General features: G+C 28.3%; 3 protein-coding genes across 13 annotated transcripts in view; 2 read left to right on the top strand and 1 right to left on the bottom strand.

Moving 5' to 3' along the window:
- The window catches only part of LOC100746133 (activating signal cointegrator 1 complex subunit 3), a 19,355-nt gene extending 2,230 nt beyond the window's left edge, over positions 1-17,125 (bottom strand). The window contains exons 1-7 of one of the 8 annotated variants that reach the window (XM_033319690.1): positions 6,210-6,421; positions 5,568-5,727; positions 5,376-5,485; positions 5,211-5,302; positions 5,003-5,151; positions 4,679-4,930; positions 408-4,604 (exon numbers count right to left, since the gene is read on the bottom strand). In XM_033319690.1, the coding sequence (XP_033175581.1) occupies positions 408-4,604; positions 4,679-4,930; positions 5,003-5,011 (4,458 nt within the window). In that variant the 5' untranslated portion in view covers positions 5,012-5,151; positions 5,211-5,302; positions 5,376-5,485; positions 5,568-5,727; positions 6,210-6,421. Of the gene's footprint in view, positions 1-407; positions 4,605-4,678; positions 4,931-5,002; positions 5,152-5,210; positions 5,303-5,375; positions 5,486-5,567; positions 5,730-5,905; positions 6,003-6,209; positions 6,432-6,931; positions 7,031-17,112 lie in introns of those variants that run through there. The other 7 variants (XM_012382999.3, XM_003487900.4, XM_012382996.3 and 4 more) reach the window with 7 other exon arrangements.
- Positions 7,284-10,669, top strand: LOC105680475 (DCN1-like protein 3). The gene is made up of 4 exons (XM_012383013.3): positions 7,284-7,737; positions 8,237-8,400; positions 8,606-8,898; positions 8,983-10,669. Exons 2-4 carry the CDS (start codon positions 8,319-8,321, stop codon positions 9,574-9,576), a joined length of 969 nt encoding a protein of 322 aa, XP_012238436.1. The 5' UTR covers positions 7,284-7,737; positions 8,237-8,318; the 3' UTR covers positions 9,577-10,669.
- LOC100746010 (E3 ubiquitin-protein ligase RBBP6) lies at positions 12,862-26,327 on the top strand. 4 transcript variants are annotated; one of them, XM_012383007.3, is made up of 16 exons: positions 12,862-13,138; positions 14,300-14,483; positions 14,593-14,827; positions 14,948-15,187; positions 15,276-15,442; positions 15,527-15,895; positions 16,417-16,678; positions 16,849-17,092; positions 17,175-17,484; positions 17,593-17,662; positions 17,750-18,037; positions 18,123-18,443; positions 18,529-18,822; positions 22,664-22,912; positions 22,991-23,224; positions 23,338-26,327. In XM_012383007.3, the coding sequence occupies exons 2-16, from the start codon at positions 14,318-14,320 to the stop codon at positions 25,778-25,780; spliced, it is 5,892 nt and encodes a 1,963-aa protein (XP_012238430.1). In that variant the 5' UTR covers positions 12,862-13,138; positions 14,300-14,317; the 3' UTR covers positions 25,781-26,327. The 4 variants fall into 4 exon arrangements, with proteins under 4 accessions (XP_012238430.1, XP_012238426.1, XP_012238427.1 ...); XM_012383003.3 differs by having other exon boundaries at positions 22,661-22,912; XM_012383004.3 differs by having other exon boundaries at positions 12,863-13,079; positions 22,661-22,912.

Below are 26,327 nucleotides of genomic sequence, written 5' to 3'. Positions count from 1 at the left end.
GTTTGAAATATCTTTCCTTTGTTAAAAGGAGTTACTTTTTCAATGCAATATAATGATTAAGTATTGAGGATGTAAACAACGTTATAAGTAGCATATATATATATATACAGGTGGTTGGTAACTAGTGGTGCAAGCGGAAAGAGGGTGATTCTACGCGAAAAAAGAAGTCGAAGATATGGAACAAAAATTTTTTCTTTTTAATTTTTCGATCTACAGTGAGATCCGTTATAACATACCGCACGCATACCGAGTGAAAATTCAAAGTCGATTTTCTCGAAAGCAAAGCCTCAAACGAAAAATTTTTATTCTATATTTTTGACTTCTTTTTTCGCGTAGAATCACCCCCTTTCCGCTTGTACCACCAGTTACCAACCACTCTGTATATATATAATATTTTAAATGTATACCTGAATTTTATTGTTAACAAATAATTCTTCAACAATCATTCTATCTCTATCTTGAAGACCAGCATGATGAAGCCCAATTCCAAATGCAAGTGTAAGTTTTAAGTTTGAGTCTCGTACGTGATCTAGAATAGTGTTCATTTCTTCCTCACACATATGTAACCATTGTTTAGGATTATCTTCTGCCGCAAGGTATGCAATTAAATCTAGTGCAGTTAAACGTGTTTGTCTGCGTGATGAAACAAACACTAAAGATGGACTAGATGGTGCATGTTGTTTAATCGCTTGAAAAGTTGGTCTATTCATTGTTGCCATTCGAGGACAATAATTTTTTCCCGGGAACCCGTGTATATGAATTGCTAACGGTACAGGTCGTACAGACGGACGAAAATTGTAAAGGCCCATTTCTTTGATACCAAGCCAATTAGCTAAATCCACTGCATTAGCTAATGCTGTAGAAAGTCCAATAACTCTTAATTTTTTTGATGTGTGGCTAGAGATAAAATTGGTTCTTGAAATAATAACTTCCAATACAGGGCCACGATCTTCTCCTAATAAGTGAATTTCGTCTATAATAATAAGAGCAACATCCTTGACATAAGCTCTTGTTTGCCAACTTCTACTAATACCATCCCACTTTTCTGGTGTAGTTACGATAACGCTCGCACTTGCTATAACTTTAATATCTGGTGATACATCTCCAGTTAGTTCTACCACTTGTCTTCCTAGTTGTTCTTCAAGTCTAACTTTCCAATCCTTTATTCGTTCTCTAACTAAAGCTTTTAATGGTGCAATGTATACAATCTTTTGCATTGGATACTGCTTAAATACTCTAAATATAGCAATTTCTGCAGCAATTGTTTTCCCCGAACCAGTTGGAGCTCCTAACAGAACATTATTGTCTGTATGATATAAACAATGAAAAATTTGTGTTTGTATTGGATTAAAATGAGAGAATTTATAAAGCTTTTCAAATAGTGGATCTTTTAATGCTTTTACAGGTAATGGTTGTAACTCTAACAAATTAGTATGTGGTGGATATATTTCAGGTAAAATTAAATCATGAAATGTTAGAGGTAGCATATTTTGACAACCTAACCAGCGATCACTTGTTGCCCTTACTATATATTGAGAAGGTAATGGTTCCTGTAATGGTATAGTCATCACAAGCTCTTGTTCAAGTTTATTGCAAACCATCTTTCTTGTCATATTAAAGCACTCATGATGATAAATAAAATCACTGTCTGGATCTTCTATCCATATCCAAAATGGTTCTGAAGTTTTACCATGAACACTGTCATTCCATCGAAATTGTGGATATATTTTTAAACGTATTCTTAAAACTGTGCGAGTAATAGGTTGTAAATTTGATTCCATTTCTAATGCAGGTAATTCTTCACAACATTTCTTCACCAATACTGCTACTTTCTGATTATACAAAATATCTCCAATTTCTTTAACGTTCATATTATTTAATCTATCAATTGTCAAATCATTTTCTTCTATTTTATTAATAATTTCTGGAGATAAACAATGAAATTGACACAGAGGATTTTTAAAACTCCATTGTTGCACTTCAATTACCTTTGCCATTTCTAATAAACGACCAGCCATCGTTGCACGATTTTGTCCTAGCATAATATTAAACAATGCTCGACATATGCGTCCTGCATTTTGCACAATATATGCTTGATCCGATATCAATGAAAATGAATTAACTCGACCATGTGATAAGTACGTTTGCAATAGAATATTCACTTTGCCATGTATATTTTCTACACCACCTTGAACGTTAAGTTCACAATATTGTTGAATCAACTCTTCCAATTCGTTCATTTCATCCTCTCGTACTTTCAATTGTCCAAATTCTTGAGATTGAGATATCATAGCAAGTATTTCTGCTTCACTCATAATTGGTTTTGTAAGTCTATTAAAAATTTCAATAGTGTCATATTTAAGATAAAAGTGACTTGCAATACGTCCTAGATTTGTCGTACTCAAATCTCCTGTACTTATATTATATCGAATCATTTTAGCTTCATCTAATGCTTTAGCTGCTACATCAATTAACTCTTTTCTTTTTTGTTCTAGATTTGGATCATCTATAATAACTTGAGGAAGAATTCCATAAACATGGTAGTTTAACTTCATTCGAACAAATAAATAAGTATAACTTAGCCATTTTATAGCTTCTTCTACATTAGATATTGTACCTAATGCAATTTCAGCATTCAAATTATCAGCCAAATATTTAATAAAACTACTCTCAATAGGTATTTGGTTTGTTAATAATGATAAATAGTGATATAATTTATTATGAGAAGTAATAATAGTAGCGTGACCAGATACATCAAATTGTGGTCTACCAGCACGACCAAAGATTTGTAAAACATCTAATATATCTAAATCGATATATGAACCATGTTTTGCATCATATATTTCTGTTCCTCTTATAATAACTGCATGTGCAGGTAAATTTACACCCCAAGCTAATGTTGACGTGCATACTAATACCTTAATTAAACCTTCTGCAAAATACTTCTCAACCAAATTTCTTTCTGAACGTAATAAACCAGCGTGATGTACCGATAATCCGCTGCTAAATAATTCAATTAGATACCTGTTGCGTGATTTAGCAAACGCTTTATTTGTAAATTTTGCTTGACCTTCAGGTATAAATAATTTAAGTGTACCATCTTTCATCGCTAATTCTTTTAATGTTTGTGCCACTTTAACAGTAGCATTTCGTGCATGTACAAATACCATTACTTGATGTCCTTTAGACACCATATCTATAACATTATTGTAACATACTTGATCCATGTAATTTATTTCCTGCAACGGTGATGTAGCTTTTACACCAATAAATGTTTGACTAAGGGGTACTGGTCGAAATCGATGATCAAAATAAAAGAGTCCTACATGTGGATTCACTCTTAAAAATCTTGCAACATCTAGATAATTTGGTAAAGTTGCAGAAAGTCCAACAATTCTTATCATGCTTTGTGAAGATTCTACTTGTCTTAATGTTCGAGCAACTAATGCTTCAACTACAGGCCCTCTATCACCATGTAACAAATGCACTTCATCGATAATTAATAATTTTACAATACTAGTAAGAGATATATCTCCAGTACCTTTTCTAGTAACAACGTCCCATTTTTCTGGCGTAGTAACGATCATTTGTGTTTGTTGAATTTCTGATTTGGTCAATTGCATATCTCCAGTTAATTCACGAACGGATATACCAAGACATTGAAGTTTTTTACTAAAATTTGCTGTCATTTCAGCTGCTAAAGCTTTCATTGGGGTTACATAAATTATTTTAAATTGATTTTTCATTAATTGACCATGTTCAATATGTTGCTTTATTTGATGTACTATAGTTAACATAGCAACATTGGTCTTTCCAGCACCCGTTGGAGCAGAAATTAATAAATTCTCATTAGTATGATATGCCGCATCAAATACTATACTTTGTATTATATTTAATGATTTAATACCACTAAAAGCCATTTGTCCAGTATCATCTAAGGAATCTATCATAACAGGTTTGTAATTTACATCAATTAGTTGAGATTCTGGAGGAGGTATAGAAACTTCCTCAAACATTTCTGTATCTTTTTTTACTGCATTCTGTGGTAACATTATTTGTTGTTTCGATACATAACCAGCTGTTGTTCTACTAGATATATTGGAGTCAAATACAAAGGGAATATTTTCTCGCATATTTCTGTCTGTAACATTTTTTTCAAATATGGGTGTATGCATTTCTATTAATGCTTCATTCTTTTTTAAGGATAATTCTAATGATTCAAAACTATTTTCTTCAGATTCTCCTCTTTTTTCTCGTTTATTTGATATCTTATTTAATTTTTTTTCTTTCTTTCGTACTTGTTTCAGTAGCTGTTTTTCTTTCTCAGACTGTACAGTCACTTGTCCACTGATCACAGGTCTTTGGGCATTACACTTTTTTTGTACTTTTGAATCAGAACTCAAAGCTATAATACTTTTTCGATGTTCAATAATGTATTGTATAAACTCTATAGATTCACAACCTAAAAGATCAAGTAATTCATCTTCTGAATTTTCATTTTTTAATTTACTAATTATAATAAACTCTTCAAATTCTTCCAAAGTCATGTCTGTAAAATACTTTGCATATGACTCTAAATTTTGTTTATATATTGCCTTATCAAACTGAAATGAAAATATAATTGTAATTTAAATATTTTCAGAAATAAATAATAATATAAACAAATTTTAGTACAAACTTTAGTTTTAGACAGATTTGCATCTTCATTTCTATATTTCATCGAAAAATTGTCAGTACTTTGAATAATATTTTCTAAAGACATACTGCGAAGTGTTTCAGTATCTGGCCACAATACTCTTGCAGGTTTATATTCAATTTTTGAGCCAAACAACTTACTTTCTGATATTTCAATATTATCAGCATCTGTTTCTCTATTTTCTATGAGTACTAAAATACTTTCTTTTAATCTTTCTCGAATTATTCTAATTATCTATAAAAACATATATCAAATATTTTGATTTATATATATATATAAATAATAAAATTGCATGCATATATTTACCTCCATCATATTCTGAGCATCTTGAAATGTTAAATTTGCAGCTTTCCTTTTTAAAATTGCGAATTTTTCATTAGTTAACAACTTGTCATTGATTAGTAATTGTAGAGTAAACAATAAAAATTCATCTATGAGTTCATAAGAACATTCTCCTAAAATAATGACAAATAAATAATAACTTTTTATTTTATTTTTTAAAGATATTACATACCAAACGTTTCTACAGCAATTTGACGTAGTTTATTAACATGATGTAAAGCATCTTTGGGTACATGTCTGCATAAATCTTGCCAGTTAAACTCACTGTAATAAACATACTTATAAGTATCAGTTACACAATAGTGTAATAAACTAAAGATAAGAAGAATTATTTTACACAGATTATTATATTTTTTCATCTATAACATTATGGTCATGACAAGTTGTAAATTATCCAGGTGCTAATTAATTAGGTAAATATAAATTATAAGTCTTCTTAGTTGAAACCTAAAGAAATATTCTATGAGTAACTTAATGATTCAATAATGACCAAATATTTGTTTTCCATAAAATATCAATTATAAAATACCTTTTCAATTTTTTATATTCTTCTTCTTTTTTAAATAAATCATTTGGTTGTAGTTCCCTTGTACTTTTAATACGTCCAAGGTTTGTAAACATACGCAAAGATCTTGTAATTCGTGGTAATTCTGGCATTTTTAATTAAAAAATATGTTGGAATGTTCAATCTGCAACACACAATTCATATTTGTAAAAAAGAATACATTTATCTATTGAAAACTGAGTATTTTAGTAAATATGTTATAAATTACAAAAAAAAGATTAATTACTAAGTCTTATTTTATTTAACACAAAAAAATATATTTTGGACTAAGAAAAATTACTTTGTCGCATTATTGTTATTACCATTAACTTCAAGTTGAAAATTCATTTATCAATATTCATTTATTATACGCCATTAAATAAATTCACGATTATAATCGTATACTGGGAATATGTATATAGATATTGTAACTACTTATATTATAACTACTTAAATAGTACTATTACAAGGAAATTACTTAATTTTCATAAGCCCAAATATTTTCAACATATAATTCTAATTTAAAAATTTAAATTAAAAAGTAAAAGAAAAGTAAAATTTTCATAGTTAAAAAGATAACGTATTCTACAAGTTACGTGTGTGTGTGTGTGTAATTTGTAATAATACCTTACACCTTAAAAATAATTATTATGTTATCCTCAATAAAAATTTCTACTAAAATTTGATATTAAACAATATGTAGCTATACTACTACTTTTCACTGATATTTGTCAAAAATCACACTGTTTCCGTGTGTTAATTTTGTTGCACAATTGTCAAAGCCACGCTGCACTAAAATTATTTTTTGTGTATTATGTCAAGTGCAAACGATGGTGATGATGAGAATAAATTTGACAACAGCGCTAAATTAAGACTTTTTGTTTCGAAATAAACATAACCTAGTCAGTAAATTATTACCATTGCAATTACAGGCATAATTTTAATCGTAAATAGTAATGTTAGTGGTTAAGAAATTTGCAGTCCTTTATTCTTTGGAAATAAGGAAATATATTTGATTGATAATTATTTGATTTTAACCTTTCTCAATTGAGGACATATCAATATTTGGTTTTGTTAATTTACAAAGTCTTGATATAAAAAAATGTGTAATATTACTGTGTCACATTACTGAAAAAAGGTCAAACTAGAAATTATGAAATATATATCTGAGAGATCTTTTTTTAAATTTCAATGAGCGATTATAATATGTGCAACAGCTAGCCAATATAAATATAAAACAAATTTATATTATATATATATGTATATTACATGCGCTATTGTATATCTACTATACTACATTATATTTATTGCAATATTTAGTACATACATTAATTATGCAAGTAATGTACTTACATTATCACAAAGACAAATATTTCATGAACTGTTTACAAAGAGGTTATATTGATTAGGTTATGTTTACATCGACAGTGTTGCCAGATATATTCTCACCATGTATTATATATAAGATGTAGGTTTCTGTATAAAGGAATAAATATAATTTGTAGTATATCGTTACCGATAAATTATTTATATAAGTATTGGGCATTATTTGAATAAGTTTATATATTTAACTATATTCTTCAATTGTATTCGAAAAATATTTACCAAATAAGTTCGATAAATTAACAAACAAAATAACAACTGTATTCTTTGTGTAGATTTGCAATTTTATTAAGGTATATATATTTTCCCTAGTGACTATTACTTCCATAGCATATCAACACTGAATTTACGAAAAAGATTTCGTTGTTGCTTCATTTTGAAGGGACTTTTTTATTATGTGTTGAAATACGAAGAATATATCTTTGTTCTGTGTTTTTTTTATACAGACTTCTTTCATACATAATAGGAAATAAATCGGTTTGACTGTATGTCTCATACATGAAATGATACTGTCATTATATCATTTGATGAGGTTATATCGTTACAAATGACGGTGTTGTTTAGTCAAATACAAACTCAACTTAAAAGTCATTTAAATGAAATGTTCAAAAGAATTGGAACTGAAGTATTTTTTTAACTTTAGCTACGACAAATTAGGAAATAAATACTTTGTGGGAATTTAATGAATGAAGGCAAAGCAAGATATTTTGCGGGGGGTCTTTACTGGGGTTATTGTGACCCAGGTAGACCAAAAATCCTCCTCAATAATAAGGTAAAAGATCTTTTTAATATATCGTACTTTTTATATTACAATATCTTTTCAATAATAAAATTATGAATTTAGGACGATATATTATTGTATATCCATGTACTAAGTTTATATTTTCAACAAAATAATTATTTTGTATCTAATTGAAAATTTTTTGTATCAATATAATGATTTTTAATCAGCATACGATATATGAAAACTGTTAACTACTTACATATATATATATATACTTACATATATAATTATTTTGTATCTAATTGAAAATTTTTTGTATCAATATAATGATTTTTAATCAGCATACGATATATGAAAACTGTTAACTACTTACATATATATATATATACTTACATATATATAATATATATATATATATATATATATATATATATATATGTATGTATTAAAACCACATGAATGTTTATAATATATTTAATTTATTATAATACATTGTAATATACATGACATGTTACGTTGTCATTTGTCTTTTGGTTTTGTTGTTTAGCTTTTGATCAAGACTGCCAATGTAAGACTGAACTACTGATGCATGGAATAATTGTCTTTAACATTAAATACGGACAGCATCAATGGGAAACTGTTTTTCGTGCTTTAAGGTGTCTCTTCCACCAACCACTGCCACTCGCTCTTCATCGTTCGATTATAAAGACGGTAATATGATTATTTTCTACATTTAATATATATTGTTTGTAATTTTATATATATATATATATTCATACATAGGGAAAAATTATATTTTTTACTTTTGTTATTTTCATATCATTTTGATACACTTAATAAATGTTAATAAAGTTATATACAATTAAGGTTGTGTTAATATAACCTAAATTGTAAATTATAATTGTAATGATTTTAGAAACAATGGAATTGAGAGGTTCATTCTTAAATTCTTGCCAACAAACTGGGCCCTTAGTGCCTGAAGCACATATAAATGGAAACACACTATCAACATTCAATAATGTAGGATCTGATAATTGTGGATCTATGCCTACCGTACAAAGTAATTTACGTTCGTCAAGGGGATTTTATGCACGGTTATCACCATTGGGTAGATCTGGAACATCATCTGGTCTTAATACAACTACTGAATCAAAACAACAAAAAGAACCATCAGAAAACAAGTTAAATGCTTTATTTGACCAATATAAGGTGAAATTTGGAAGTTCATTATTATTATTATACTCATCTATGTACCTGTTACATTGGAGTGATGTCTGCTTTCCATTCCTACAGGATTCACATGAGGATGTAATTTTAGCTGATGGTATAGAAAGATTTTGTAATGATCTACAATTGTCACCAGACGAATTTAAAGTACTTGTTCTTGCTTGGAAATTAAATGCTAAACAGATGTGCCAATTTACACGTCAAGAATTTGTAATAGGTTTGAGAGCAATGAAAGTAGACAGTATACGTGGTATACAAGCAAGATTACCAGAAATTGTTCAAGAATTAACTGTAAACAATGATTTATTCAAAGATCTCTATCGATTTACATTCCGATTCGGTTTAGATGTTAATTCCGGTCAAAGAATATTACCAGCTGATATGGCAATTGTTCTCTGGAAGCTTGTTTTCACAATACGTGAACCACCTCTTTTGTCAAGATGGCTTAAATTTTTGGAGTGCCATCATGTTCGAGGCATACCTAGAGATACATGGAATATGTTTTTAAATTTTGCTGAAAGTATCGGTGATGATCTTAGTGTTTACGATGATGCAGAAGCATGGCCAAGTTTATTTGATGACTTCGTAGAATACGAAAATGATCAAATGAACCAAAATATCAGCAAAGATGATATAAAAGATGTTTCTATTGATAATTAATATTCGAAAAAAGTTCTAATTATAAACAAATATTATCATTATATATTTAACCTTTGAACGGAAATATTTAAAATTGTTTAATATTGAAATGATAAAAATAATTATATTATTAAATTTTTTCACTAATTTTTTTATTTTTTCTTATGCACTATCTAATACAAGAAAATTTATTAAATAATTTTTCCTCTTTCGTAAAAAAATTACTGTTCAAAGGATTTTATTCAGGGATATATATAAATATAAAATTTTGCACATCTAATGAACACATTAGAACAAAATTTCTATAATTCTAAATTTGTGATACAGTATGTATGAACGTATACAACTTTTAAGACATTAATATTTCTCAAATTATGTGAAGATATCGGTAAAGAAAAACGATAGATGTAAAAAAAGATGCAATTATATAAAAATTCTTAAAAAATTTATTTGATATCACACTAAAATAGAATATATGACGTAATTCTATTTACTGGTGTAAACATGCTACTGTAAAACAAATTTAGTCATTTGTGATCATAGTTTATGATAGTGTTTTAAATGGACGTATGATTTATTTAAATTATGTTCCTATTTATTTTCTTAAATGTCAATAATTGAAGCCTCGACCATGATTGAAATCGCGAATAATGATTATTAAAATTTATTGATAAACATATTTCGAATATAATAACATTCATTACACATTTGTATATAGTGCCATGTCTTTCGAAAATACTAAAAAATTATAAAAATTGATGATAATTAATATATCATTAAACAAATGTATGACTCGTTAATATTTTTGCATACAATATAAATGTGCTACATATTTACATTGCAGGTTCGATCATTACAAACGATTTTTAGCTTCATATAGACTTACTTTAGAAATTAATTGATGATATTTTTAAAATATCATAAATATGCTTAAATATATATTCAGTGCCCTCTTATCTGCAATACTTACGAGAAGTACAACATTTAAGACAAAATATAATAATTTTAAAAATAATTGTTGTTCGCATAGAGGATCTTTTTATATAATATATTTCAAAGTGAATAAAATCATTGATAATATGATTTGCTTTGTCACTTACAATTAGTAAAGTAAGGATAATATTCAGTAACATTATTGTATTTAATAAATAGAAAATTTGCTAAATTTAATGTATAGAAGAATTTATGATTAAAAGATAATTAGTTATTTTCTTGTAATTTGCATAAAAACTGTAACAAAGTCTGTATAAATAATAAGTATATGGAAAATTCTATAAATCATAATTCGGGCCCAGAAAGAAATAAAAAATAATGAATAATTTAGTATGAAAGTAAATATTGTATAGAATTATACTGTACATTAAATTTATGAAAGAAACTATTATGTACTTTGCATTCTAATAGCATCTATAATATGAAAAAAGGTCCTCTGTGTCAATATGAAGCATTATCAATTTTATAAAATTATCGAAATTATACAAATGTGCATAACTTAAAGTCAACAAACGCACATGTATTGTTAATTTATTTTTGTGACTTAATGAGGACTTATATCTATGTTTAAATCCAGACGTACCGAAAAAAGTTTTATGTAATAAGTTTATACCTGAAACACGCTTCGTTAAATATTTCTGTTTAACTAGATCTTGAAAATTAGTTTAAAAAGATATATGACCTTGTTTTTATTGTGATAACTGCTTATGAGATCAAATAATGTAAAAGCATTGTTGTCAAGAATGTGGTAACAATGCAATGAATCAAGTGATAAACATAAATAAAATTTGAGTTTAAATTTAATTATTTTATGGATAAATATATAAAATTTACTATTAAGCATAATAAAATCAATTTTGATTTCGTAATCAGAATACAAATAATAGAAAAATATATAATGCATTTAAGAAGCTTGATAAAGTCAACAAATGTAAGTTTTCATACTTTTACAGTTAAATGTTTATGGTCTGATATGTATTAAAAATAAGTTTTATTATTTAGTATAATTGACCCATTGCTAGAATGTCAACAATGCTATTATCAACTGTATATGTACATATTATACTAATGATATAAAAATCATGCATAGTTTTAATATACATATATATCATAATATGTAATGTCATTACATATTTTATTGTTATGATAAAACAAAAAATTGAAGTTTTGCGGTAATAATTTTATAAATATTTTAATAGTGAAAAATACACAACAATTTTTTTCTTATATCAAGTGTTCTCATAACTCATTAAAACTTATGATAAAATTTCAATTTTTTTTATGTATAAATTTGTCTAAGTAATTACGTTAATGATCTCGAAATAATATCATTATGAGCTTAATGCTGATTACAAGAATGTGTAGTATTAAAAATACTTTTTCAAAATTGTACATTGAATTACGTGTTGATATCAATTACAATATTATTTTTTACAAGTGTAATACATTATAATACATTTCGTAAATCAATATTAACAAATATTAATAATCTTAACAAACAAAAATAAGTGATTTTCAGGAATAAAGAGAAGGAATTTCACAAATTTATAATTTTTATCCATTTTATACTAATTTTACAAAATTTTAAACCGAATATTTTTAAAATAAGAGAAGTTTGGAAAGTTTAAAACATTTAATTTTTATATAAAATCAAATAAAATTTTTGTTATTTAGTATACGCGCAAATGTATCCTATAAACTAAACATATGCACGCATATATATATATAATCATTGAGCATTGTATATTTTTGGAGCTTATAATAATTTTGTAATAAATATAAAATACAACATTATAAGTATTAATTGAAATTTATCTCTTAGATATAATCTATAAAGAATTATTCATTTTCCTTTTCTATTAGAATGAACATAGCATACATTCTATGCATAATCTTTACTTTTGTATAATCAAATACATTTTTAGTAATAAATATTGTTATATATTATTTGTACTACCATTCATTTAATAATTTTGTTCAATAATTCGTGCATTAATTATGTCGATACTTTGTGAGAGAATCGTTTTCACATTTTGATGGAGTTTTGATTGAATGTGATGTCCCTAGATCGTCAGTGATATACTTCGTGTTTTATTATAATCGTAGAGAATATTATGTAGCATAATATAAAAGTTTTTAAAATGCATGGAGAATAATAACCTATTTATTTAAATGTACTAAATAATATATTATGATCTATCATCTGATAATATTATTTTCCTTTTTTGAATAAATAAAGTATACTAAATGCAACAAACTGTAACATTATTTTGAAGGTAAGAAATAACGTATATATGTTATTGATTGTGCCATCTATAAACTCACTGTGTCATTGCTACTATAGACGATTGAATTATTCACTTGGTGTTTTTCGGTTATGCGATTGCAGTGTTTTGTTCAGAATGTCTTGCTTTTATCGCAGTCAATACGTGTATGTGTGTACAGGTTAGACATTTGATTTCGGGGTTTATAAAAGATATTTCAAAAATTGACTATTCCTCGCAACATGCTAGAAGTTGGAAATCATATTTGTATGTACTGGATGAATATACATTTATCGCTTCCATTATTTGAATTTATTCATTTTGTAGTGAGTATTTGTAGTGAATAAGTAATAATTCTCCCTTCCTTCTTCTCTTTTCTTCATTCATATTCCAATTTACATTCATTTTCTAACATTGATTCTTAACCTCACTAACATTTTTAATGCGTTTTAATTAGCCAATATCGAGCATTTTATTGTTTCTAGTTCTATCAAGCTATCATCATTTAAAAAAGATTATTTATTTATGTTTGTTAATTCTTGTAATATATATGGGCGTTTTTATTATATGTATATATATGCTCATTTATACACATACATGTATAGATATGTGTACATGAACCTGAATTTATTGTGGATGTGTCTATATATGTGGATGTATTATGATGAATGTAAATTCATTAAGAAATAAACTATTTACACGTAATATTTTTTGGAAGACTTTCAATGTTTGTATGAAATATTTTGATACTATGGAAGATATATGTATATTTTGGACTAATATAGACACGCGCGCGTGTGCGTGCACGTACACACAAATGTATTAGTAATGTAATGTAATATAAATTATATTAATGCTATTAATGTTATTGTTAAATGTCATAAGTAGTATTTTTAAATCCGTTTGTATAATATTTATTTGTTGTTATTTATGTGTTATTATATTTCAAAATAATTAACATAAAACACTGTTTAAACCTTTGTTGAAACAAATAGAATTTGTGTTTGAAAGAGGGAATTATATATCAATTGCATTAAAATAACTATGTGATATAAAATTATGAATATAGTGTTTACTTTGAGCTTGTATAAAGATTATTAAAGTGTAATATTAATATTTTGCTTAGTTTCAAGAAAAAGGAAAAGATATGGCATAATTTCTAAAGGAATAATGAAGAGAATATTTAAGCTGTTTATAAACTAAACTAATGTAGTTTGTTGTTTGTGTAAAATATTATGTTGAAGTTTTATTAAATTATTTATTAAGTGATTTGTATGAATTTTATATATATAAGAAAACAAAGACTATATATTCATATATACATAAATTAAATGAGACATTTTGCTATTTTATAAGTATACTATTTTATTATTAAAATTTGTTTATTTATAAAAAACATTTTTTTGTAATTTTTATAAATTTTATGCATTTAATTTCAGTGTTTTTTGTAAATAACTATTTTTTTAGTTTTCTTTGTTTCTTTTCAGGATATATAAATAACAAAAATGTCAGTACATTATAAATTCAAATCTACCTTAGATTATGATACTGTATCCTTTGATGGATTACATATTTCCGTAGCAGATTTGAAGAAGGCTATTTTTCATCAAAAACGTATAGGAAAGAACACTGATTTTGATCTGCAAATAACAAATGCACAAACTAAGGAAGGCAAATATAGAATATTTTATAATTGTTTCTTATATATTTGTTCGCAAATAATTATAATACTTTCATAAGAAATACCAATTTTTGTAAAGTATAGAAATGATTCTTTTAGATTATACGGATGATAATGCATTAATTGCAAAAAATACTAGCCTTATTGTTGCTAGAGTTCCATTAACAGTTCAACAAAAGCGATCATGGGACAGAAATGATGCTCCTTCGTTTAGTAACCTAAAAGATGAATCCAATTTAGGCAGAGCTGTAGATCTTACAAGGCTTGATGGCTCTGAAGAAGACAAAATTCGGGCAATGATGACTCAATCTACACAAGATTATGATCCATCAAAGTATGCCATTTTACGAGCAAAATTTTTATTTTATTCTATCTTGTATATGGTTTTATTCTTTTTTTGTTTTCTATCTGACATGTATACCAAAATTCTACATATGATGTATATCTTTAACAGTTACATGAAAATACGTGGAGCTAATCAAACTGGTGATGTACCTGCAAATTATCGTTGTTACAAATGTCATCAACCTGGACATTGGATTAAAAATTGTCCACTTGGGACAAATCAGGAACCAATAGAAATTAAGAAAAGTACAGGTATTCCTAGGAGTTTTATGGTTCCAGTTGAAGGACCAAGAGTTCCTGGTGCTATGATGACACCAACGGGTCAATATGCTGTACCAGCTATTGATCAGTATGTTCTAATATATAAAATGATTAATAAAGTCAATAAATATATTATATACTTTTAAAATTCGTTTAACTATTTCTTTAATTTTCAGTCAAGCATATAAAGAAGGTAAAAAGGAACGTCCACCATTTTCACAAGATCCTGAACCTGCTATAGAAAAACCAGAGATCCCAGAGGATCTATTGTGCAATATTTGCAAAGATCTTTTAACAGACGCAGTAATGATACCATGTTGTGGAAATTCATTTTGTGATGAATGTAATTTTTTTAATTTTTATATATTTATATTTATTAGAATTTACTATCAATTTTTAATGCATTTTTATAATATGTGTATAACAGGTATTCGGACATTCTTATTAGAATCTGAAGAACATGAATGTCCAGATTGTAATGAGAAAGATGTTTCACCAGAAACTCTTATCCCCAACCGCTTTTTACGAAATGCTGTAATGAATTTTAAGAATGAGACTGGGTATGCTAAAAGACAGACATATAGACAATCTCCAAAAACAAACAGACAGCCTATAGTACAATTAGAACAACAAAAGGCTGACCAGGCAACAAATCAAGTACCAAACCAAAGTAAAAGTGTCCAATCTTCAAACACAACTAATGTGCCCTCTCAAGAATATACGGAATCACAAACAACAAATTTTGAATCTCCTCAACAGCAATTTCCTGCTAGAGCTACACAACCACAAACAACCAGTGAGTAGAACTTTTAAATATCTAAGTTTTATTACATAGCTTCTATATTTTTGTAAAATGAAAGGCAATCCATAAATTTTTAGAAATGCAGAGAACGTTGGAAAATTTTAAAGCGTAACTTAACATATTAATTGCTAAAATTTATTCTTAAAAAGAGCATTTTGAATTATATACATCTTTTTTCATTTTATTAAAATATGAAAAATTATTTTTGATACAATCTTTGTTACAAAATTATATTTTATCAATAAAATTACAGGATAAGAACGATTTTAAAAAGATTGTTTCGTATTATTTAATGAAATTCGATTATTACATAAACGTACAATATTACATAGTGGTTAAGTTATGCTCAAATTTATTTCATTAGTTGATATAGGTTATGTTTAACCTCAAATATAAAGGTAGTTTACCTTCCGAATTTCATAACGATCGATATGAGATATTGCAAACATCATTTAATTATTCAACAATATGAAATATAGAATACAAATTGTTATATTAAATATCATTTTTAATAGCTGTTCCAGAAACAGCATCAGAATCTGATGTGCAAAGTGATACTGTAACAAAGTTAACAACAGACGAGGAAACAGAAGTTCCACCACCTCCAGGAACTGAACCATTACTTCCAATACCTGCAATTGGTAGTTCACCAGAAAGAGACAGAGAAAGAAGTGATCCTCCAAGTCGTGAAAAGAAAGAACGTGAGAATGAATATCCGGGTGAAAGACAATCAAGAGAACGTAGGCGAAGTTTCAGCAGGGATGGACATCGTGATAGGTAAAAATATTTAAGTAGTAAACTGTCACCTATTTTATAGGATTAATTTCATAATTTGTAATAGTATTTTATAGCTATGTATATAGACTGTTTCTAGCCTAATCTAATTAATTATAGTTTTAAACTTTCTATCCAACATTATTTTAATTTATGTAATTGTTATCTTTTAGAAGTGGAGAACGTGGTCGTAGAATCGAAAATTTGCGACCAGTAAATCGGAGACGATCATTATCTCCTAGACATTCACAACATAGCGACTATAATTCTCAAGGAGCACCTTTGCCACATTTGATGAACCCACCCCCATCAAAAAATTATCAAAGTTTACCATCCGATGATGGACATTATCCACCCAATATACATTATGACAATGCTATACGGAGATCAACTGAAGATCGTCCAGGCACACCAACAGTAAGTTCGAAATATTTTACACTTACATTATTAAAAATATTCCACTTGCATATTTATATATACATGTATATTATTATTTCAGGTTGATGAACCACATTTACATGTGCCTTCTTCTGGTAATCAGCCACCTCTTTTACCTTTTCCACCGGGAGAAGATCGTATCCCTCAACCAAGCTATAATCAACCTCCACCTAATGTACCCCCACATAATCCACCATTATTGCCAGATCCATATATGAGTCATCGGATACCTATGTATCCCCATCAGCAAGGCTCCCATTATGGGCCCCCACGATATGAAAGACCTCCTTATCAACAACAAGGGTACAGACCATCACAACCTCCTCGAAATTATAATGGACCACCAAGACCAATTAGGGGAATACATCATCGTAAGTAATATTCTAATGGACAATTGTATTTCAAATTGTACAACTAAATTTTTAGCATAGGTAATTTATTTGGTTTGAAATATTTAGAAACGTTTCATATTTTTTCAGTTAGTTATAGAGGATTGCAACCACCACCACCAGGATTAAGTAGAAATATTCATAATGGTAATCCACCTGGGTAAGTTGATATACTTTGATAAAGGTAACTGCTATTTATTCAATACAGTAGATTGGTATATTATCATAATATTAATATTATTTCCAGTATAATTGATGATCCATTAGAAGCTTTTGAACGAATGCTTAGAGAAAAAGATGAGCGAGATAGAAGGCTTGGAAAACATAGGAGAAGAAGTCGAACACGATCCAGATCTCGTAGTTACAGTAGATCTAGATCACGTTCATTTGGCCGGAGATCACCGTTCCCACCTCGTTTAAGTCGATCTAGGAGTCCTCCTTCAAAACGAAGATCTTCAAGATCACCTCTACCTCTCAGAGCACGAAGTCGTACACCAAAACGTAGATCAAGAAGTGGAAGCTTCTCAATTAGTCGGTGAGTTTAATTTTCTACACTATTTCAATATTTGTGACATTTGTAATTTTTGCAATAAAATTGAAATTCTTTATATTATTTACAGTTCTAGATCATATTCACGTAGTCAATCTCCTAGACTATCTTTGTCACGAGATAGAGATAGAGACAGAGAAAGGGATAGAGAAAGAGATCGTGACCGTGATCGCGATCGAGATCGAGATCGTGATCGCGATCGTGACCGTGATCGTGATCGAGATCGTGATCGCGACCGTGATCGAGATCGTGAACGGGATCGTGAACGTGATCGCGAGCGTGAACGTGAACGTGAACGTGAACGTGAACGTGAACGTGATCGAGAACGTGATCGTGAACGTGATAGAGAATTAGTTCCTAGATATCGATCACCAGCTAGATCACCTCCAAGGTATACTTACATTATTATGTTCATTTTAAATAACTGTTAACGAATCGTTTAATTAATTTATGATAATTGTGAATAATATTTCTAGATTCCAGCGAGAAAGGGATCGTGAAAGGGATCGACCAAGATCACGTGAACCTAGAGAAGGATACAATAGTTACTACAATGATTCACCAGCACATGATTATCAATTCAGAGATCGAGAGAGGGATTTACCCCCTCGAGATAGACCAATACCGAGATATCCAGTAAGGAACCAAGCAGCTCAGCATAATATACCGCCTTTGCTGCCGCATCTAGTCAGTGGAAGTCATCCACCACCACTTATGTCATTGGGACCTCCACCTACGGACAGGAAAGACTATTATGATTCCTACAACAGGTATTTCCGCCTCAATAGTACTTTAATTCATGTACACGCTAAGCAGACAGTCTACCGTACCTTATGCTGCTGTCCTGGTTAAGACTGCTCCGGAATTATGGTGAATGTAGCGAAAGCGAAATAATCAATTTTATGACATTTTAAAGATAATGTATACATATATGTTTTTTGAAAGCATAGTTATATATATGTATATGTATGAATATACGTATATATACATACATATGCATATACAAAATGCGCGCGCGAACACACACACACACACGTACACGCATACACACAAGAATAGTTGTATAAATTAGTTTAAGTTTGTGCACATGTAAGTTTCAATAAAATTTAATTTTTAATAATTTATGGATTAAAATAAAATATGCTACGTTATATGAAAGAAATTGATTGTAATAAATCAAGAAATTGTGTCGATCTATTTTACTAATTAAAAATATTTTGTGAAAAGCAATAAATGAAAAACATATAAATTTATGCAACTATTCAAATAATGTTAAATTTTTGTTGTCACAAGAGTGATATGTTAATAGTAGTGTGCTGTGAGATTTTTGAGTATGGGTTGATATAAAAATGATAATGTTAGATTGTAAAGAGTTTATTTTCCTACATAACTGTACCTGACTGAAAATATTTATTTTCATTCACCTGCATTTCAATTAAGTATTTAATTATTAAAAGTAATGACTATAACAACAATAGTAATATTATTTTATTACTATGTATTTTCGACATTAAGAAAATATTACAGTAAAATAATTGAAATAATTGTTAACTTTTAAATAAATTATTAAGTTGTAAATAATGTAACGACTGTTCTCTAGATATATTGTCGATTCAAAAAAGTCATTACTTTATTCACGACGTAGATTATAAGTCTCTGAAGCCATTAACAATCTCGGTTCATAAGGATTAAAAAAGATATATAAGTTAAATATTAAGCTTTAAATTCAATTGAAAAAATCAACGTTTTGAACAAAGTGTTTTGCAAAGGAAAAGATTCATGTTATTGTTTTTCTAAAGACTGATTTGATCTATATAATCAATACAAAGTTATAGACGAGTGTGTAAACGAATGCGTGTGTCATACACACACGCACACATGTACACATATACGTGTGTATATATGTATATATATAAAAAGAGTATATATAAAATATATATATATATGCGCGCGCGCTCGTGTGTGTGTGTATTTTCTGTTGTATTCTTTTGCTGTATTTTTCATTAAAAAATACTGTATGTACTATGGAGATTTTTCGTAGAAATACTTGGATAATTTCTAAAAAATATTTTATTCTTTTGAGTAAAGTTGCAAAATACATATGAAATAAAACTCAAATATTACGATCTTGATTACCCAAAGAAAGTTTGGATAGTGAAAAAATGAAATTTTGATATATAAACAAATATACTGAATAAAATAAACTGGATAATCGAGATATTTTGAAAATTTAGAATATGTATATATATTTAGGAATCAATTTATTTCGTAATAGGTTGATTTTTATTGCATTAATGAATATTTTTATATTTTTGCAATACTGTACTTAATATTTTAATAATATCTATTCTGTGTTTTAAATATTCCCATTAATTTTAAACAAATTTCGGCTTCTCATACATACCAATTACTAAATTGAAACCCATAAACAGTTGCAGAAAAAGTTAAGTAAACAACATAAGCTGGTAATGAAATATATTTTGAAATAATACATGATTTTTTTATAATTTCATATAATTCAGAATTTCCATGTAAATTGGAAAACATTTAATTGGAAGGATCTAAGCACATTTATTTATTTTTATGTCTTACTATAAAAATACTTTAAAAAGTATTGTATACATATTGTTCAAATAAGGTTGTTAATTACAACATTATAATATAATAAATGAAATAGAAAAGATCTTATTATTAATGATCCTTTCTAATTTCATGTTTTCCAATAACAAATTTTATCTGTATTATTAAATCATGCAACATTAATGTATCAGTTTATGATTTAGGAAACTGATAGCATTTGAATTCAGTATTGTATTATCTGTGATAGACAATGATTGAAATTTTTATTGACATAACTGAAGAGTTATCGTAAATAATCACATGACTAGTTAATTATACGTGGTTTATATCTTCTTTATAATTTGTTGATATTAGTCATATAGATTTATTAAAAATATAGGAATTCAAAATTATTTTTGAATATTGTAATATATACAATCAACTTCTGTAAGTACTAAAATAATTTTAAAATTTATTATTAGAAGGAAAACTAAGGAAAGAATTTATTAAATTATGTTATGTTAATAATAGTGGAATGAGTGCGAATAGACATTAATGTCTTGCATTATTAGGAAGGCTGTAATGTGTTTGGAGAAACTTTCAGAAATTCAGAAAAATACTTATTACAGTATTAATATTATTTATATTAATATTTCTATGAAATTTTTATGAACAGAAAGATTTTATAAACTTTTTCGTAAGTGTCATTATTATATGCGTTAAGCATATTGTTCAAAATTGTAAAGTTGTACTATTTAGCATGACAAAATTCGTTTAACTAAAGTAGGTTCATAACACTACAAGCTAGTTATTTTTATGCTGTGATTCATGTGAACATTAAGCTTTGTTTTTGATTGTAGAGGGATAAGTACTTTTTATTCTGTAACGTTTAATGTTATGTTTTCTTTTAAGATCATTATGACAATATTATTTGCAAAGAAAATGTAATTTTGTATACGCGACGTAAGGAAATATTTTTATGAAAATAACATATATTTTTGTTGATTTCCTTTTTTTTAATTCGTTATTATTCTTATATTGAATGATTGATTTTGTCATTTGCATGCATATAAGATATTATTTGTATGTACATAATGACATTACGTTATGAAATATACAAATAACCAAAAAGTGAAAGAAGAAGACAGAAGCAAGGAAAGTGTATACGGCAAGGACCAGCTTGGAGATTGTGGAAGCTACCCAGCTGATTGACAGATCTGCATGGTTTCTGAATCAGGTGAATTCAGGGCCAAATCAACATTTGTAACATAAGAAAAAACATTTCCTTTTGTCTGTTTTCAGTGCTTGAAGTAAAAAAATGTCATAGAATACTCTTAAGAAAGTTATCAAAATAATATTGATTAAAACTTAAAAATTGTACAACATATTTACTAATGTAACAGTATTTATATGGTATAATAGCACATTGTTGGTGAGTAAAATATGCAATATTAATGTTTAAATGAGTACAATTAATATACTACTCTTGTGCTCATAATAATGTATTTGAAGTTATAAATGTTGATTTATTTACTTTTCGTTTTTATGACATAATAGACAGTAAATATACTTGATAATAGGTAATTTTATTCATTCATCTTTTCAGCTTTAGTATAAAGGTTTCATAATCAACTTTAATATAAAGGTTTTAACTTTTCATAGTAATTCCTCAATAAGGAAAACAAAATGGTCAAATTAATTTTTTTAAAATTAGTAACCCTTAGATAAAGCATAATTGTAATTTTTTCTCTAGAATTGATGAACGTACATATAATTAAACAACACTAACATACTTTTATATGTATTTTTGTCAAAAAGATATATAAATTTATAAATAAAAATATTGTAATAAATTTTGTAAGTTGAAATTAGATTTATAGGATATAAATAAATGTATAAAAATTTTTAGTTCTATTTTAAATTTTAATAACTTATAAATTAAAGAATTTACATAGCACTGAGCTTTTATAAATCAAATGTATGACTTATAAATAACTTTTTGAGGTAATTGAACAAAAATATGAACATTTTTTGTGAATTTTTTGTCAGCAGGTATCCTGGACCATCCAATCAACGTTTTGGTAGTCCTTTACGAGATGTGCCTCACAAAAGATTTGACGATGTTGCGCCTCCCGGAACAGAGGGATACTATGACCTATCACCGCCAGGTGTAGAACTCTCTGAAAGATCATTACGTGATGATCGTGATCGACGTTTATTAAGAGATCAAGAAGATCGCGAGCATTCTCTTAAAGATCATGATGCTGAAGATCGAGATAGATTACCTTTGAGAGAAGATAGGTATATAAGCATATAGTTCGTTCATAAATAATCCGAAAAATTGTATTTAAAACTATGTATAACTATCACTTTTTTTAGGGGACGTGAACGAGATGATCGTTTGCGCGAAAGAGATGAAAGAGATAGAAGAATTTTGAATAGAGATCGCGAAGATCGCGAAAGACAAGGATTACCTAGAGATCACGATGACAGAGTACGAGAAAAAGATGATCGCGATAGAAGGGAAAAAGAGAAAGAACGAGATGATAGGCATACTCGGGATCGACGAGAAGACGATAGGCACATAGATAAGAAAGACTATGATAAAGACCGGTATGTTCACATAAGTTATTTTATCTAAATAAAAAATGTCAATTATATTTACAAATAACGTAATTAAATTGACTTGATTTTATTCTATGACAATAATACCAATATTATTTCAGTTACAGAGATGAAAGAGATCGTCACAAACAAGATGACAAAAATCGTTCTCGTGAAAAAGATAGACGGGAACGAGATTATGAAACTGAAAAGGATAGGGACCGACATGAACGTTATGAAAGGCGGTCTATGGAACGAAAAAAGAACAGAAAAAGTCCAACTCCATATTCACAGAAATCTAGGATAGATACGAAAGATATATCTCCTGAACGTATAAAGAAGAAAGAAAAGGATCATGAAGAAAAGAATGAAGAAAAGAAAAAGGAAAAGAAAATTAAAGAAAAAAAGAAGAAGAAAGATGATGAAAAGGAGAGGAAAAAGAAAAAGAAAAAAGAAAAAAAATCAGGGCAAAAAGAGATTGTGAAAGATGAACCCATTAAACCAACTGAACACGAAGAATTAATTGCGGAAAATAAGCAGGAAAGCATGTCACCCACAAAAACGGATGTTATAAAACCTAGTACTGAAGATGAAAATATTGAGAGTAGGATAGTTTGCATTCCTACCGAAAATGTTATAGAAGAATCAATTAAAGAAGAATTTGAAGATAAATCTTTAGCCATGAATCCAGAACCCCCCGAATTCCATGAAGCCAGTCCAGAAAGAATTGATCATACAGAATTTGGAACAAATCCTCCTAATCCTAATTTTAAGCCAATTCCAGAGTTAAAATCTGATATTAAACCTATTGATAGCCTTTATAGTGGATTAGACGATGCAGAAATAAACACTGTAATAACAGAGAAGTATTCTTTACTTTCAGAAAATGAAGCAGAAGATAAAAGTACATTGTTAGAAGAAAAGTCTCCAAAAAAGGATGAATTTTTAGCTCCGATGCCTGAACTTTCTAAATGGGAGAGAGATGACACTACAGAAAAAACAGACGATGTATGCGAATCTCCTATGGAAAAAATACAATTGGATGAACCTAAGTCCGCAAAAGTAGTTACATCAGAGGTACTAAAAAGAGCAGAAAATGCGATTTTCCAAAAAGCTATAAATGCCATTAGACCTATCGAAATTAAAAAGATAAGTGAAAGTAGAAAAGTACTATATCAGAATCCAGAGCCTAAAGTACTTGAAGTTGAACCTAATAGAGAAGCAAGGAAGAGCGTGAACGTTACTATAAATGTAGGAAGAAACGAAAGAAACGTTGAAATAACGGAACCAGTGAAGAAAGCTAAATTAGACCGGACAAAATTCAAACCAGTTCCAGAAACTTATTCACCTACAAGACTTTCCGCCAAAGAAAGATTGGGTGAAAAAGTAGATGAAAATAAAGAAAGGAAAATTAGTCCCATAAAAAGCTTTTTAGATAGACGTGAGATGAAAAGTGAAAATCAATCCAGAAGTAGATCTCCTAGAAGTACAAGAGATAAACGAATATCTCCACTATTAGATAGACGCGTTGATTCATCATTAACTATACCAGGAAGTGAACGTAAGGTATTCCTCGATGACAGAAAACGAGATAATAAAGATCGAGGTGATCGTTCAAAAGAAAGAAACGATTTCAGAAGTGAACGACACGATATAAGATCAGAAAGAGATCCAAGAATTGATTCGAGGGGAGATTTCAGATCGACTCGTAACGATTCTAAAGGGGAAAGGATAGATAAGGATAGAGAAAAAGATAGAGATAAAGAAAGAAGAGGAAGAACGCCATCTTGCACGTTTAAAAGAAATGATATCCCAAAGATAGGTCTTTTGAAGAGTAGAGAGGAAGAAGATGATAGGCGTAGAGACAAGAAAACAAAGGAAGATAAGAAAAGAAAGAAAGAACATCGAAGTAGAAGTAAATCCAAAGAACATAAGAAACGGAAAGAAAAGAAACATAAGAAAGATAAAGAAAAAAACTTAGAGAAGAAACAGAAGCATAAAGAAAATATTGGTTTAAAAGATAAACCTGAAAGCAATGAAACTAAAATAAATTATGAAAATCCTGAACCTCCAGCTACGGAATCTATAAAGAAGCAAAGGAAGAATCCAAGACTTGTGTCCGATCGTAAACGTAGTATGCTCGATGAAGCTAGTTTTGAACCTGACTATAGTGCTTCAGACTCAGAATCAGATGGTGAAGATGGTAAAGTGGTTTCATTACCTACCAAAAAACTCAAACTCGATGAGCCAGATATAGAAAAGGAAATGGATATAAAGTCACTTAAAAAGCGATCGAAATCTACAAGTAGCGAAGATTCATCCAGTACCTCAGATAGTTCTACTACTGATTCAGATAGTTCAGATGAATCGCATAAAAAGAAGAAGAAGAAGCATAAAAAACATAAGAAGAAGAAATCTATGAAAAAAGATAGTAGTTCTGATTCAGATTCTTATTCAGATTCATCTGAAACAAGTACAGATGAAGAAAAGCATAAAAAGAAATCAAAAAAATCAAGGAGTAGGAACAAACAAGCAAAAAAGAAGAAGAAATCAAAGCACAAATGACATCATTAGATGTCTGATATTTTAAAAAGTAAATTCTGACAGTAATTTTTCTTTGTGAATGCTTTTTAATGTAAGGTCTTGTACCAGAATTATTTACTATTGTATGCATCAAACTGATATAGTCGACTTATTCTATATTTACAATATTACAACAGCGTTCAAAGTTAATTTGGACAAACATTAGTGACTCATTACTTATTATTAATAGCCAGTACTTTTTTGGGATCGAAAAATTTAACGAAATAAGGAATGGGTAACAAACTATGACATTTAACTTGTATTTAATTTTGAGATATTATTAAGGCCTTTACATGATTGTCCATGTTCTAATTCCATCTCTAAAATGCTGTAAGTAAATTTATTACAATAACTAATGTACATTATAGCATTCAGTGGATAATATCTTTAAGAAATCTGATACTATACTTTTAGAAAACAACAGCAATTATATTTAAGATCTCCAATATTGCAGCATTATATTGTACTTTCATAATGTAATGTCAATATGTAAAAGACGTCATGAAATAAAAAGACGAAATTCTTTTAA

The sequence above is a fragment of the Bombus impatiens genome, unplaced genomic scaffold (genome assembly GCF_000188095.3).
Source record: "Bombus impatiens unplaced genomic scaffold, BIMP_2.2 scf_0203, whole genome shotgun sequence".
NCBI classification, from domain to species: domain Eukaryota; kingdom Metazoa; phylum Arthropoda; class Insecta; order Hymenoptera; family Apidae; genus Bombus; species Bombus impatiens.
The sequence above is the reverse complement of the archived record's forward strand: the minus strand, read 5'-3'. Positions and strand labels throughout refer to the sequence as shown.